Source organism: Drosophila arizonae, chromosome 4 (assembly GCF_054131065.1).
Source record: "Drosophila arizonae isolate 15081-1271.41 chromosome 4, UAZ_ARI_1.0, whole genome shotgun sequence".
Lineage (NCBI taxonomy): Eukaryota > Metazoa > Arthropoda > Insecta > Diptera > Drosophilidae > Drosophila > Drosophila arizonae.
In genome coordinates this window covers 23941186-23954992 of record NC_142924.1, presented here as the reverse complement: position 1 = coordinate 23954992, position 13807 = coordinate 23941186, and the positions used below count along the sequence as shown (strand labels likewise).

General features: G+C 39.2%; 4 protein-coding genes across 5 annotated transcripts; 2 read left to right on the top strand and 2 right to left on the bottom strand.

The window, feature by feature from the left end:
• The first annotated feature begins 3553 nt into the window (after positions 1 to 3553).
• Positions 3554 to 10932, top strand: LOC108613926 (proton-coupled amino acid transporter-like protein acs). Of its 2 annotated transcripts, none has more exons than XM_018007731.2 (7): positions 3554 to 3855; positions 8874 to 9039; positions 9098 to 9284; positions 9346 to 9971; positions 10034 to 10209; positions 10270 to 10425; positions 10484 to 10932. In XM_018007731.2, exons 2-7 carry the CDS (start codon positions 8876 to 8878, stop codon positions 10573 to 10575), a joined length of 1401 nt encoding a protein of 466 aa, XP_017863220.1. In that variant the 5' UTR covers positions 3554 to 3855; positions 8874 to 8875; the 3' UTR covers positions 10576 to 10932. The 2 variants fall into 2 exon arrangements, with proteins under 2 accessions (XP_017863220.1, XP_089324761.1); XM_089468635.1 differs by lacking the exon at positions 3554 to 3855 and adding an exon at positions 5341 to 5595.
• LOC108613927 (uncharacterized) lies at positions 10871 to 12427 on the bottom strand. The gene is made up of 4 exons (XM_018007732.2): positions 12266 to 12427; positions 12074 to 12195; positions 11718 to 12019; positions 10871 to 11650 (listed from the first exon to the last, which is right to left on the bottom strand). Exons 1-4 carry the CDS (start codon positions 12425 to 12427, stop codon positions 10971 to 10973), a joined length of 1266 nt encoding a protein of 421 aa, XP_017863221.1. The 3' UTR covers positions 10871 to 10970.
• Positions 12428 to 12498: 71 nt separating this feature from the next.
• Blos2 (biogenesis of lysosome-related organelles complex 1 subunit 2) lies at positions 12499 to 13225 on the top strand. Its single transcript, XM_018007737.2, has one exon. It carries the CDS (start codon positions 12499 to 12501, stop codon positions 13120 to 13122), a length of 624 nt encoding a protein of 207 aa, XP_017863226.2. The 3' UTR covers positions 13123 to 13225.
• On the bottom strand, positions 13135 to 13615 carry LOC108613935 (immediate early response 3-interacting protein 1). The gene is made up of 3 exons (XM_018007741.2): positions 13472 to 13615; positions 13319 to 13417; positions 13135 to 13236 (listed from the first exon to the last, which is right to left on the bottom strand). Exons 1-3 carry the CDS (start codon positions 13557 to 13559, stop codon positions 13181 to 13183), a joined length of 243 nt encoding a protein of 80 aa, XP_017863230.1. The 5' UTR covers positions 13560 to 13615; the 3' UTR covers positions 13135 to 13180.
• Positions 13616 to 13807: the final 192 nt, after the last annotated feature.

Sequence of the window (13807 nt, the reverse complement as noted above, 5' to 3'; positions counted from 1 at the left end):
AAGATGGAGACACTTTTGTGGGCCAGCGAGCACAACGACTAGCCTGTGCTTATCTAGACCGCTTAAGGGAAGCAAACACACAGCAAACTCACTCAGATTAGTGCTGGAGTGGTTGTTGTTCCATTAGTCAGTTTTGGCATGCGGCTGCCAAGATTAGGCCAACTGATTGAAGCGTCAGCCTCGTGCCAATCGTGTGCAAGTGCAAAAAGCCACTGAGTTGCTGCTGACAACAGCTCAAGAGGGGCGAAAATAATTAGCAATTATTATCAATGTAATTACAGAAATATTTCAAATTCCACGACAACAGTTGTAAATCAATTTCAGATACTCTTTATAATAAATTTAAAATTTTACAGAATTATTTCCGATTGCCAATCTCTCAATCAATGAGAATTGAGATTCTCATTTCCTTTAATGGTGAGTGTGCGCATGTGTGTGTGGGGGTATCTATTTTCGGAGCGAGAGCAACAGATAAATCAACATCACCCAGTTTTACATTTTACGGTATGCCGAAAAGTACTATGCGCAATTTTGTACTTGATTTTAGTTGCACGCTAAATTTCTATTAAGTATATAATACGTGAAATAGTTGAGATATGAGATGCCCCACAAATTGACAATAACAAGGTAATCATTCAATTAGGCCACCACTTGCATATGCCACATGAGCCACGGGTGGCTAGCAAGATTTCAATATCACACTGATAGAAACAAAGGACCAGATATAATACAAATGCAACTCTGACTGCTAGCAGTCGGGAATGCCAGACTGGCAGATGACCTAAACAGCGTTAATGTTGTACATTTTGGAAGCGAATTGTATATACACTTACTTTATGTACTGTAAGATATTATGTATACGAACTTTGGTTGAAATACCTCTTTAAAGCTCCTCGATTACTCACTTATATTAATTGATATCTGCTTTTTACTTAGATGCACATAAGGATACGACTTCATTTTGCTCGGATTCAACGAATAAAGACATTGGCAGAGAGGCGCACAAGAAGAAGAAGCACACAGATCTAAATCTTACTCAGCTGTTGATCCTGATTCTGAATATAGTTAATATACTTTCCAAAACCGGCATACCCCATTTTGTTCCCATTTTGAATGCGCATCTGAACGGAAACTGAAATAAAAGTCTGGAGTATAAATTATAATCAATAAATGTATTAACACACACATATATTTATTTATGTACATATATTTACATATATTTCGCGTGGCTTTGACCCTTCAAGCGACCCTTAAGGGTTACTCCGACACGATTCTAATTTTAAGTTAATATCATGTGTTTATTAGTGTAATGGAATTGTTGTTGATCGCACAAGTTCATGGCGAAAACAATTTTCAATTATGTATTACTTTATTTTTCAGTGTTTATTTTTTTATTGTTATGAATATTTTCCGCGTATTTATTTCTATATTTATCAAAAATCGAGCCAGAGTCAACTACAATACAACAACTGTTTATCATATACTCGATTTTCGCTTCTAATTATTCTATGCAATTCATATTTATCTAGATTTTTTTTTTTTTTTTTTTTAGCCAGCGAGCGTGCAAATTAAACCATTTAATTAGCGTGTCTACTGGTCAGCCAAATAATTGGCCTGCTTACGTATTAGCTAAAAGGTTTTCTAGTTGACAAAAAAATAGAATTCGCTTAGGGCAGCACTTGCACGGAAATTCTCAATTTAATTAAGAGCATTTCGCAAACAACGATCCGGTTTTAATTATGCAATTTAATTTGAATAAACAACGCAAATCGAATTGATAATTTAATTATACTTTTCAGCAGATTTCAAACGGTTCGGCAGCAATAGAGGAAACTCCAGCTGCTCTCAAATTAGCACCAATTTCTCAAGACTCGCGGAGGCGACTCTTAGCACCTGGTGCTTAGTGATTCTCCCCTTTAAATGGATGAACACGGACATAGGCAATGGAATCTGTGGTCAGACATGGCAGGCGAATAACATTGTGTGAAGTGCGTAGATAGCATTTGGAGAGATGATCATCAGCTTCAACTACTTGATTTACATGCTCGATACAGTCCCATATGATTCACGAGACTACCAACTCGCCGCTGACGTCACAGGCCAAACATGTTCAAGAGATGATAATGGGGTCTACTAAACTACGTCAGAGTCCGTGTAACGCCCGACCGGTTTTTAGCAGCAGCTAGACATGGGCCTGGGCTAATGGTTAGCCGGCTGTCGGCTCTGCTTACACTAGCGCTGGCTGGGTCTTGTTCGATATCCGAGAAACTGTAACACACGGCGTATGCGCAATGCATGCAAAACAAAAACTATTGGAAGGCCGCCGCTGCAAATGAAATTTGGCGCAAGCGCGCGAATTCTCTTCAGCGCAAACCGGTTGCGCGCCTGAGAAAGTGCATTAAGGCACTGCTGCCCCAGCCAGCAACACTAACAAAAAGCAAAAAATGTTAATTGACGATTTTGGCAACAACAAAGCGCTCAGCCACTGCAGTCACATACAGTGCCCGCTGAAAGCACCTTACACCTCACTGCGCACTGGTTCTTTCGGCAGTCGTAGCATTGTTACGAGTCCCAGCAGCAATGGTCGAATATTTGGCAACGACTTTTTACGCCTGGCCCTGCCGCGACTGGAAAGCGCTCAAAAAGAGAGCCAGTTTATCGTCTTTTATCGTTTTGTATGGCTTACGCATTAAAAGACAACACGCATCATGTTTACAATTATCGTAGTTGCTTTTTCATGTCATGCCTTCGATAATGTTTGCCGACTGAGAGTGCGCATCGAAGACGTACTGACGCAGTCGCAGAGCTAAGTAAATAAAATTAATTTGAGTTCATAAAAAAATAACGACTTTAAGCAAACTTGATATGCTTTATACTATGACTGAATTTCTAGTTTGAATAAGCAACACATTTATATAATTGTATATATTTGATTTAGCTATAGCATTTTTGAGTAATTTTATTGAATTTATTTAACTAATTATTTGTAAATTGCACAAATATATTGATCAACCGAATTTCCTTGAAGATCATAAATAATTGATTTAAATGATGTGATTTCGCTCGATGCTCAGACTTGCTTCAATGATTGCTTTACATAGCCATACATCTTCTAGCTCTCTGTAAAATCAATTCTAAAAGTAGAACTACCTTAAAAAGCTTGAGTAAATATTTTGAGCTCTAGCCAGATTATGTGAAATTAAGCTGGGACCATTAGCGCGCACATTTGAGTGGATATGAGCTGTAGCATCATATGGTACGCAGTTCGTTCATACGGCATCTCACTCTCATCTCGCTCTCAGTGAGGTTTTTTGTTTTAAGGTGAAGCCAAAGTCTGTAGTGAATAATTTTATGTGACTGTGGATTCTGCGCGAAACGACGTTACTTAAAAATTTAAGTTACATTTTGACGCTCGGTGTGATTTTCCATGAGACTGGTGGTGCAGCTACCCCGTACCCTGAGAGAACGAGTATTCGTGAGTGGTTAGTTGGTTGCTTGCCTGCTGGCGTTACAATCGGGGGGCAACATTTCGCGGAGTGCATAAAACCGGTGATCCACGTTGGATCTGATTTAGTCGTTAGCGCGCGGGCAACTCGATCACATCGTTCACATCGCAAAGCGTGGATCGTTCCCGTTAGATTCGCTACCTTTGACACCGGCAACTCGCGATTTTTTGTATATTAGTTTCGGCTTCGGCCTTTCAAGGTGTTTCTCAGTCTTTACATACTGTAATTTAAAATAAAGTAGTTCAATACACCCGACTCATCACGTGCGAATTGGCGATAATTTACAATCGTGTATTTTCACATTCTGCTTGCATATTACTCAAAAAATAATCTGTTCTTGGGCTCATCGGTAAGTTGTATTCGTGGGCAGTGTCTCAGCACGCATGCTTAAAATTTTTGCGGCTAATTAACACCGGAAGTGTCACAGCATTTGCAAATTACCAAGCATAGCTCAAACCTCTAAAAAACAAATGAAACAAATGAGAAATTCGGAGTCAAGCTTCAGCGCACACTCTCAGGCCGGACTCTGACTAAGCGTGATGAATGAGTGAACGAGAGACTAGCTGAATAGCTCTTTTGTAGATCTAAATTAATTGCGCTTAAAATTAGCACACAAAGCGTCGAAACTGTAGACGTAAATTATTGATCAAGTGTACGAAAATAGAACAATCTCAACGTTTTCGCGACATGCAAAAAGAGCGTGATGCAAACTCATATGCAGTCGAGTCTCAGCATTAGAATGTTAGTAGATATATGAAAATAGAGTCGATCATATCTATCCGATTTCGGTTTCCAGTCTGTACTCCTATATGAGCATTAGATGTAGCTGAAAAAGTAGACAGATCTCGGACTTTGGAGCATTTCTGAAATAATATCTTGTTCAAATTTCTCGAACAATTTTACTTGTCTTGCCATCTTCAATTCTGGCTGTAATTTCTTCTTTACTACTCTCATTTTGAAACTGGGCCCACGAAATAATTTTATTAACATCGGAACTCGCTTTCAAAACATATATGATCAACGGGGAAATCTTCTATATTTCCATTTTGTCCACTATTTAATGATATGCTGAAATGTTAATGATGATAATAGTAACAGAAGAAAGTAGTATCAAGCTAATTCGCTTTATTCTTTAGGGCCTATGCAAATATTTTTAAATTCAAATCAAAATGCATTTTCTTTTGCTGCCTTATAAATACGTTAATCAAAATGACATGAGTTCAGATGTGAACAGAGACCTCTGATTAAGATAGCTACAAGAACACGGCTATTACGAAGGCAAACTTCAAATAAGTGGTGCAGCCTTCAATGTGTTAAATATTCTGAGCTCTAAGGCTAAATACTGAGTTGGACTATAATTAAAATGTCATTCGATCGTACATAATTGATATGCGTAAATTTTCCGTTAATACAGGTTTCTGCATAAAAGAATCGGAAAATTTTCTCAATGTCAAGCCAAGTAAATGAAATATGCAAGCGAAAAAAAACTAAACTGCACTCAGAGCGTATCAAATGTCCATGCAAATAGGCATACGGTTGATAGGTTGATAGAGTCGAGTTGAGTTGCTGGAAATGAAAGGATATTATCAACTAGTCAGAATTTTTTCAACATGTAAACGATAAAGTCAAATAATAAACGTAATTATTGATCAAATTCAATTAGAATAAAGGTACTGTTACCTATGCATCTCGTTTATTTCATAAATTTAAATAACAGTTAAGGCAAAATGCAGAGCAAGGCCAACAACTTCTCGACAGCAGTCATAAGCATGACCAATTGATATTGCGAACACGTCGCTGACAAATGACTGTTGAATTTCAAACACAAATAACAATAACAGAAACTCCACAAAGGCCGGCCAGTAAACTTGGCTCATTGAACTCGAACCCGTCGGCAGATCTTGTAAAGTGCTTAGCACACATTATATAAAGTGTCGCGTGCTGATTGAGTTTGATGATATTTCAATTATTCTGTATACACTTGCAGAGGGTATTACAATTCTTATCACGAAAAGTGTAACGCACACAAGATGACAACAAATGCATCAATAAATAAGCTATATATACACTCGATCAATAACCGTACCAGGCAAGTCTACATTAGGTTAGCTATGGGCATCATTAAATGAAATAAAAGTTAAACTTGGTATACGTATTCTAGAGGAATACGTATACCAACCCCCACACCCACAATGGATTTTAGATATTAATCATGTGAGCTCAAGCTGGGGAAAGACAAGGTCAGATTAAATCAAATTTGTTGTCTTGTATATCCATAATTGATTAAACGAACATTAATATACATATTTTTTAAATTTAAATTAATTAAATTTATATCCACCTTGCTGATAACAACAATAACTCACCTATAGATAATAGCTAAAAAGGGTATACGAGCTTTGGCGCCTATATCAACTTAATATTCGCATATTTATGAACAGTATTTAACGCGCTGTTAATATTTGCTAAAACGTCGTTTTTTGCTATTCTACTAATTATTTTATTCATCAAAGGCGAATTTGCATCGAATGGTATTGCGCATTTAGGCAAAATCACGTTTGATTTGTGTTTTGTCAAATGGAATTTATTAAGCGTATTGGGTCTTTGGCTGGCGGCATACAAGTTTTTCTTGCCTCTCTGTTTTGGCCAAAAGGTTCGGTGCGAAAGACAGCACGCATCCAGTTTGAACCGGTTGCAGTTCATTAATAAAACAAACTATGAAGTTTTTTTTTCTTTTGCTTTATTTTAGTAAAGTTTCGCATAAATTATTGATGAATAAATTATCTGAAGTATTTCTGCGAAATTAGGTACAACCACTAGGAATAAGTGAGTTTTGTGAAAAAAAATAAATAAATAAATAAATAAAAAATAAATAAATTGACAGAAAAAAGTTTTAATTATGGACATACGTAATCTGTAGATTAGAAAGTTATTAATTTTGTATATTTAAATGTTGACTAGGTCCATTCTTTTCATTTCTACTGCTTGTCTAGCGTTTGATATTCTCCCGAGTTTATTCAAGCAGGCAATTCTCCCAACCTATCCATTTAAATATATAGTTTCTATAGGTTTATGTTGCTGTGAATTCAGATGAAGCTTACTCTCAAATTCTATCCTTGCTATTTCGCAGAACTCGTAATGGTTTTTTCATGTCGGAGTTTTTTGTTTTAGATTTGCAATCAAAGCCAATTGCCGTAGTCATTTGGCTACATTGCTTTTTATGACTTCCGCATACCTCAGATCTGATTGCGGCGTACCTCACACTACGGGCTAGAACAAAAAACTAGCTGTACTTGAAATTATGCATAATTTGAGCTTCCGTACCAAAGTGGGTGTCAAAAATTTGTTGCTCAACATATAGTATAGTCATTTAATTATTCAATCCGAGACAAGCTAATCGATGAATCAGTTGCGAATGACCTTCTGCGCTCGTCAGTTATGTAAGTCAGTGCAGTTGGAAATGTGTCGAATAATATACATACATTATGCAGGCATGCATTCAACCGAATCGCAGTATATATAAGTATATATGTATTCATATATATGTATCTATATATATGTGAAAGTCGAGAAGTCAACTGGTATAATTAAATATAGCAATTGCTGTCAAAACCGGAAAAATTGCCATAGGTCCACAGATATTTTGATTGACCAAATTTAGTTGTAGTGCCTAACATTCGGGAATTTTCGACTGGGACTTTGACTTTATCTCCACTAAGATCTTGTGCCTAATAGCGGGCAATAAAATGTCAAATTGTGCATGTCACACGAAAAGATTTTCTAATTAAGAAATAGGCAATTATTTTTTGTTTGTAGATTTGTATACAACACAAAGTTTTCCTTTCTTTCTTCTTAAAAAGAGTAACAGCAAAGCTAAGCAATGCCAAGCGCTAAATGAAATCACAACAATCTATGTACACTCCGAAGCCACTCACAAGTGACAGTAAAATTGGCTGCAATTAGAAAATGTTAGCACGTTTCATTTGCAACAAGTTGTTGGCAATATTATATATACACATTCCGTCTCACTCTCTCTCTCTCCCTCTCTCTCTCTTTCTCTCACTCACTCTCTCTCTCTCTCTCTCTCTCTCTCTCTCTATCGTTCTCTGTCTGTGTCACACTCACCAACACAGACACAATAGAGTCGATGTGCCCCGATGCGGGGCAATGATTCCGTCACACTGAACTTGACATTGTCGTGGGTCTGTTTTTAATTTAGATATATGTCAGACTATTTTCAGCTGCATTTGCTGCTCTTAGATAGATCGCGATCTCTATGGAGAGTGTCAGAAATTAAATAATGATTTTATACACAGCCACGAGTACAAGTAAAAGTGCGGAAGAGCTCGACTAAGAGATACCCGGAACTCACACAAAATCAGGCACTCTGCTGACTGCATTAGCTATACTATGTAAAATAAAATAAATTATATAAGTTTTGTATCAGTTTCACATTCATAGCCAAATTATAGGGCAAATTGCACTATAAAATTTCAAATTTACAGCTTTTGTCGGAATTCAAGCTATGCTTAGTAAACAATATATGTATATATGATATGTTACTTACAATGGGAATTTGATAACTTTTTTTGTGCAAGGACTTTCTTCATGAAACTTTCAGATCGTGATGATCTCTAGTCTCTAACTCTTATATCTTCTGAGATCAACGCGCTTAAGCATACGGACAGAGGGACGGAGGGACAGACAGACGGACAGGGCTAAATCAACTCAGCTCGTCGCCCTGATCAAGAATATATATACTTTGTGGGGTCTGCCACGCCTCCCTATGCCTGTTACATACATTTCAACAAAACCATTATACCCGATGTCCCATTTTCAATGGGTTCAGGGTATAAACAGTACTGCCCATAGTGCACATATATTCAGAAAATCAAGTATCCGGCTTTTGTGGTTTATAAGATCGTTGAGACCAACTCAGCTCGGCGTCCTAATTGAGAATTTATGAGTCTGCCACGCCATAAGCCTTTTCACAAAACAGTTATGCCAGGGAATCCCATTTAAGAACAATATGATGAAGACTTTATATCGCCTGGGCAAAGATATTACAAGTGTATTTTTAAACAAACTGGATATAATATACGCCGTTTATAATATAGAAGTTCAAAGAGGGTAAGGCGCTTATATTTAATGACGCGTGTACTCTTTTGGCCAAATCAGGTTTTAGTATTAGGCTTTGGGCGAAGCAGACAGACGCTCAGACGACAATCTATTGCGCATAACCTGTTGTTCAAGAATCAAATGAGCTATATGAATCATTAAAATCATTAAAATTCAAATTAAAATTAAAACAGAAATTTATTTAAGTTTACCTCTCTCTCTCTCTCTCTTTGTCTGTATTCATTCCAGCCATGAGTAAAAATGGACACAATAATCAGGCGTTTGTCAGTGATCATGTGGACAACATCAAGCAGCAGAGCAGCAACAAGTACTCACTGGAGCTAGCGGAGAAGGGTGCTGTCAAGGCTCCCGACTACAATCCCTACGAGCATCGGGATGTGCCGCACCCCACAACGTAAGTGTAGCAGGAATGCAAACTCTACTCCATGCTAAGATTTCAATGTCTTCAACAGCAACTGGGAGACACTATTCCATTTGCTGAAGGGCTCTCTAGGTACTGGCATTCTGGCCATGCCAAATGCCTTTCGCAACTCGGGCTATGTGACGGGGACGATAGGAACCATTGTGATCGGGTTCATATGCACCTACTGTATACACCAGCTGGTCAAGGCGGAGTATGAGCTCTGCCGGCGTAAGAAGGTTAGTTAACGTCAACTCTTATCTCTATTGGAAGCTCTTCTCATTGTGAATCTCCAAACAGGTGCCCAGCATGAACTATCCAGCTGTGGCGGAGGCAGCCCTGGGCGAGGGTCCTTCTTTCTTCAAGAACTGTGCCCCCTACATAGGCACGGTAGTAAATGTATTCCTGCTGATTTACCAACTGGGCACTTGCTGTGTCTACGTGGTCTTCGTTGCGTCCAACATAAAATCCATTGTCGATACCGTCTACGAGACCAACGTCGACGTGCGTCTCTGCATGATAATCATATTGGTGCCACTGATACTCATCAATTGGGTGCGACAGCTGAAGTACCTGGCGCCCTTCTCCACACTAGCCAATTTCATCACAATGGTATCCTTTGGCTTCATTTGCTACTATATCTTCCGGGAGCCAGTTACACTGGAGGGCAAGGATGCCATTGGCAAGATTGAGAACTTCCCACTGTTCTTTGGAACAGTTTTGTTCGCCTTGGAGGCCATTGGCGTTATTTTGCCTCTGGAGAACGAGATGAAAACGCCACACAAGTTTGGCGGCTCCTGTGGCGTTCTGAACATTTCCATGGTATGGATTGTTTTCTTGTACGTGGGCATGGGTCTGTTCGGATATCTAAATTACGGTGCCAGTGTGCTGGGCTCCATCACCCTAAATCTGCCCGAGCATGAAATGTAAGTAAACAGAGCACAATGCTCTTGACCAAAACTCACGATTGTCTCATGTCCTCTTGCAGTCCAGCGCAATGCGTGAAAGCCATGTTAGCATTCGCCATCTATATCACACACGGTCTGGCCTGTTATGTGGCCATCGACATCACATGGAACGACTACGTCGGCAAGAAGCTGGGCCCCCAACGCAATAAGCTCTTCTGGGAGTATGCCGTGCGTACCGGCCTTGTGCTGATCACCTGTAAGTAGCTGGACAAGCGAATAAAGAGTGAAGATATTAAGTATCTGATTGATCTTCTAGTTCTGCTCGCCGTGGCCATACCCAATCTGGAGCTCTTCATTTCGCTTTTTGGCGCTCTGTGCTTATCCGCCTTGGGCCTGGCTTTTCCAGCTCTGATTCAGATCTGCACGCACTGGTACGAGACCACTGGAATAGCCAAGGGCTGGCTGCTGTTAAGTGAGTGTTTAATCTAAAGCCTCGTTTATGCGTATGATTACATATCTTTCGTTTTTAGGCAACTTTGTGCTGATTATTGTTGGCATTCTGGGTCTAGTTATTGGCACCTATACCTCTGTCAAGGAGATTGTTCTCACATTCACCGAATAGTTGGCTACTTGCAATTACTTTAAGTCAAATAATATAATTTGTTATATTCCATTCCTTCGAATTTGTCGTACAAGCAAAGCACTACGCACTCAATATGACAAATGGGCCAATTCGAAAAGAACGAGTGCTGCACCGAGCGACTGTATGTCAACTACTGATTCGTAAAGTTAAACTTCAATACTTGTAAAAACTAAAAAAAAAAAATTATCAAATTTGTGATATTTTTAAGCATTGTGCCCAAAAATTTTTACATACACATATTGTATTTGTTCATAATTTATAACTGTATAGATGGTTAAGTTCTAAGTCGTATATTTTTAAGCATTATTTAAAATACGATAACAAAACAACAATGAATTACAATTATTTTTGCCATATTAGAAAATCAAAATAGCTCACGTGTGTTTAACACTCTTTATAAAGGCTTTTAGAGCCAGACACAGACGGCTGATCCCATCCACAAGTTTTTCTTTCTTGTGAAATGCTATGGATATGCGAAAGAATTGTTGTCCCTTTCCCTCCTCAACAGCAAATCGTGAACCAACAATGAATGTAATCTTCTCATGCTCCAAACAGTATTCCAGAAATTCGGTTGCCTTCACCTGGTCCGGCAAACGTATCCAAATAAAGTAACCTCCAGAAGGCGCTACAAATCGACAGGTGTTGGGTAGTTCAGACTTTAACACCGCGATGACAGCCAACATCCGCTCTTTGTATGCTGCATAGAGTCTTGCAATATGCGGTTGCGCCAGTTGAAGTTCAAATAGACTGCCAACAATTCCAGCTGTGTAGTTATTGAAGCAACCACCGCTGTTAATGATCCCACTGTGAAGAAGTTGCGGTTTAAGACGTGGAGGCACCTCTAGCCAGCCTAGGCGCACCCCAGGTCCAATAATCTTCGAAAAGCTGCCGTTGGAAATCACATGGCCGACGTAGTCTTCATCTGTGCGTGTGTCATAAGACATTAGACGCGAGTGCTGCGGTTTATTGTCATAATGAAGAATGTTGTAGACATCATCGCACACTACTAAGAAGTCGTATTTGCGTGAGAGCGCCACAATTCCACGACAAACAGCTGGCATAGAAGATAAAGCGATGAGTGATTAAAGCAAGCGTTTTCACAATTTTATAGTTATAGTTACTTGGTGAGAACAAAATGCCGGTAGGATTGTGATATGTGGGTATCGTATAGTAAATGGCCCAAAACTCTTTGTTCTGTGATTTAAAGCGACGTTCTTTTACTTTAACCTCCAGATCGTTAAGGTCGACGCCATCGTCATTCAGTTTAAGAGGAACAATCGTAAGACTGGTGAAGTGTTTCATGCTGTCCAAGGCAATCATATACGTGTACTCATCCACAAATAAATAGCCATTAAAGTCTATCATTGTAGAGAGCAAGAAATGCAAGCCTTGACTAGCGCCAGTTGTGACTATCAGGTCTTCGCTGAAAGTGGGAATATCAATAGCTGAGCAAATCTTAAAATTTCTCATTACATACCAGTTTACGGGACTATCATACATTCCGGTCAAGTACTTGGCGATTTCGTTGCGTATTTCATGAGTGCCGTTGGTTGGTCCATATTGAAATATCAGAGACTGGTTGACCTCTTTTTCCCTTTGCTACGGACAACCAAAGGTTATTAAGAATAATGGCGAAATCTAATAATCATAAAAATCATTTAGTACTAACCAAGCAATGTGCAGTAGCCTCTTGAAAAATATCACAACAAGGCTCTAATAGATCTGTGCCTGGAGCACCGACACCCAAATTTAATACAGTCGGCTCATATACATTCCATTCCCCGCCATCAAAAAGATGCTTAAGCTTCCGCTCCCTATTCTGATCAGACATTATTTTGCGTTATCTTGAGCGCTGGCAAAACTGAACTGATCTCATATCGATAAGGAAAATCCACAAACTTTATGAGCGCCACAATATTAACCATTCCCAAAGAGACGCGTGCATTTGCCAACACTGTCAAAAGCAGTCAGCATTCACTTATATCGGAGACACCAGCTGTTGATGCAATTGTTTTGGAAAATTCGTCAAGTAACATGGACAAGGAGCAGCCAACAACAAGCACTAACGCTGCTCAGGCAAAGGATCAGGATCATAATCCGCTACTCGACTCACCGATGCGGGGTCCCACACTGTCGACTTCAACATCCAGCTTCGAGGCCTTGGCCCACGCCCATGACCCAAATCTTACCAAACTAGCCACGAAGATGTTCCAAAAAACAGAAGAATATATAACGCACGAGCTCAATGCGCCATTAGAAGACTACAAATTGCTCGAGGAAATGAACAAGGCAACCATAGCCAAGTACAAGGACATGCGGCAAATAGCCGAGAACCTCAACGTATCCACCAACGAGCTGTGCGTCAAGTTTCAACAGCTAGCACCCCTCATGCAGCAAATTGATGAAATATCAGACACCGTGGACAAGTTGGAGGCTGCTGCTTACAAGCTGGATGCATATAGCATAGCCCTAGAAAACCGCGTTAAGTGTGTGCTGCAGCGCAAGTCGAGTCACCATGTAGGATAATAATTGCGAGTGTTTCGAAAACCATTAATAGTACATTTATTACAATAGAATTTAAGTTTTACCCAAGTAACAGTTTAAATATAATCGCTATTACGTTAAGAAATATCAGTGGAACTGTAAAATTGAAAAATGGACACGTGTTAGTTATGTTCGCTTTATTTTATGCAAATATGCAAAATTATGTACAAATACTCACTCTTGGCAACTGTGCGGATCGATCGAATAAGATTTAGGACTTGATCCTTAGCACTGGGAGCTCCGAAATCCTGTTGACCGGCTTGTCGTCCCCAGCCAACTATAAATATCATTTTTTGGTCAGAGGTACAAATATCGGCCTGCAATTACTTACACTTGGCCAAAAAACGCTCTTCGTGCAAAATGCAAACTGCATTTAGACAAAGAAGCGAGGCCTCAATCAGTGTCCACAGTGTAAACATTTTTACAACTTATCAAAAAAAATGATAAACTAAATAATTGTTGACGTCAGTTTCAAAGCGACACTTGCCAATCACTACGAGACGCGCACAAACAGCTGATTGTGTTAGTGCGACGACCAGCCTCTGTCAGTCTAAAGTTGTTTTACAGCACTGTGTTATTTATTCTTTTCAAGGGATCCGTCAAATTGTTTACTCGTTTTTGTGTGCTCATAATTTTGAATTTTTGGGAATTATTTCTGAAATAAATC

What these genes read in the sequence shown, in the direction of transcription:
- Blos2 (XM_018007737.2), top strand. Translation starts at nt 12,499, where the DNA reads ATGAGCGCCACAATATTAACCATTCCCAAAGAGACGCGTGCATTTGCC.
- LOC108613927 (XM_018007732.2), bottom strand. Translation starts at nt 12,427, where the DNA reads ATGTCTGATCAGAATAGGGAGCGGAAGCTTAAGCATCTTTTTGATGGC. An exon ending in TATGATAGTCCCGTAAACTG is followed by an intron (nt 12,020 to 12,073) that starts GTATGTAATGAG and finishes TCCCACTTTCAG; the next exon opens with CGAAGACCTGATAGTCACAA. An exon ending in CGGCATTTTGTTCTCACCAA is followed by an intron (nt 11,651 to 11,717) that starts GTAACTATAACT and finishes CTTCTATGCCAG; the next exon opens with CTGTTTGTCGTGGAATTGTG.
- LOC108613935 (XM_018007741.2), bottom strand. Translation starts at nt 13,559, where the DNA reads ATGTTTACACTGTGGACACTGATTGAGGCCTCGCTTCTTTGTCTAAAT. An exon ending in AGAGCGTTTTTTGGCCAAGT is followed by an intron (nt 13,418 to 13,471) that starts GTAAGTAATTGC and finishes TGATATTTATAG; the next exon opens with TTGGCTGGGGACGACAAGCC. An exon ending in GATCCGCACAGTTGCCAAGA is followed by an intron (nt 13,237 to 13,318) that starts GTGAGTATTTGT and finishes TCAATTTTACAG; the next exon opens with TTCCACTGATATTTCTTAAC.
- LOC108613926 (XM_018007731.2), top strand. Translation starts at nt 8,876, where the DNA reads ATGAGTAAAAATGGACACAATAATCAGGCGTTTGTCAGTGATCATGTG. An exon ending in GATGTGCCGCACCCCACAAC is followed by an intron (nt 9,040 to 9,097) that starts GTAAGTGTAGCA and finishes TGTCTTCAACAG; the next exon opens with CAACTGGGAGACACTATTCC. An exon ending in CAAGGGCTGGCTGCTGTTAA is followed by an intron (nt 10,426 to 10,483) that starts GTGAGTGTTTAA and finishes TTTCGTTTTTAG; the next exon opens with GCAACTTTGTGCTGATTATT.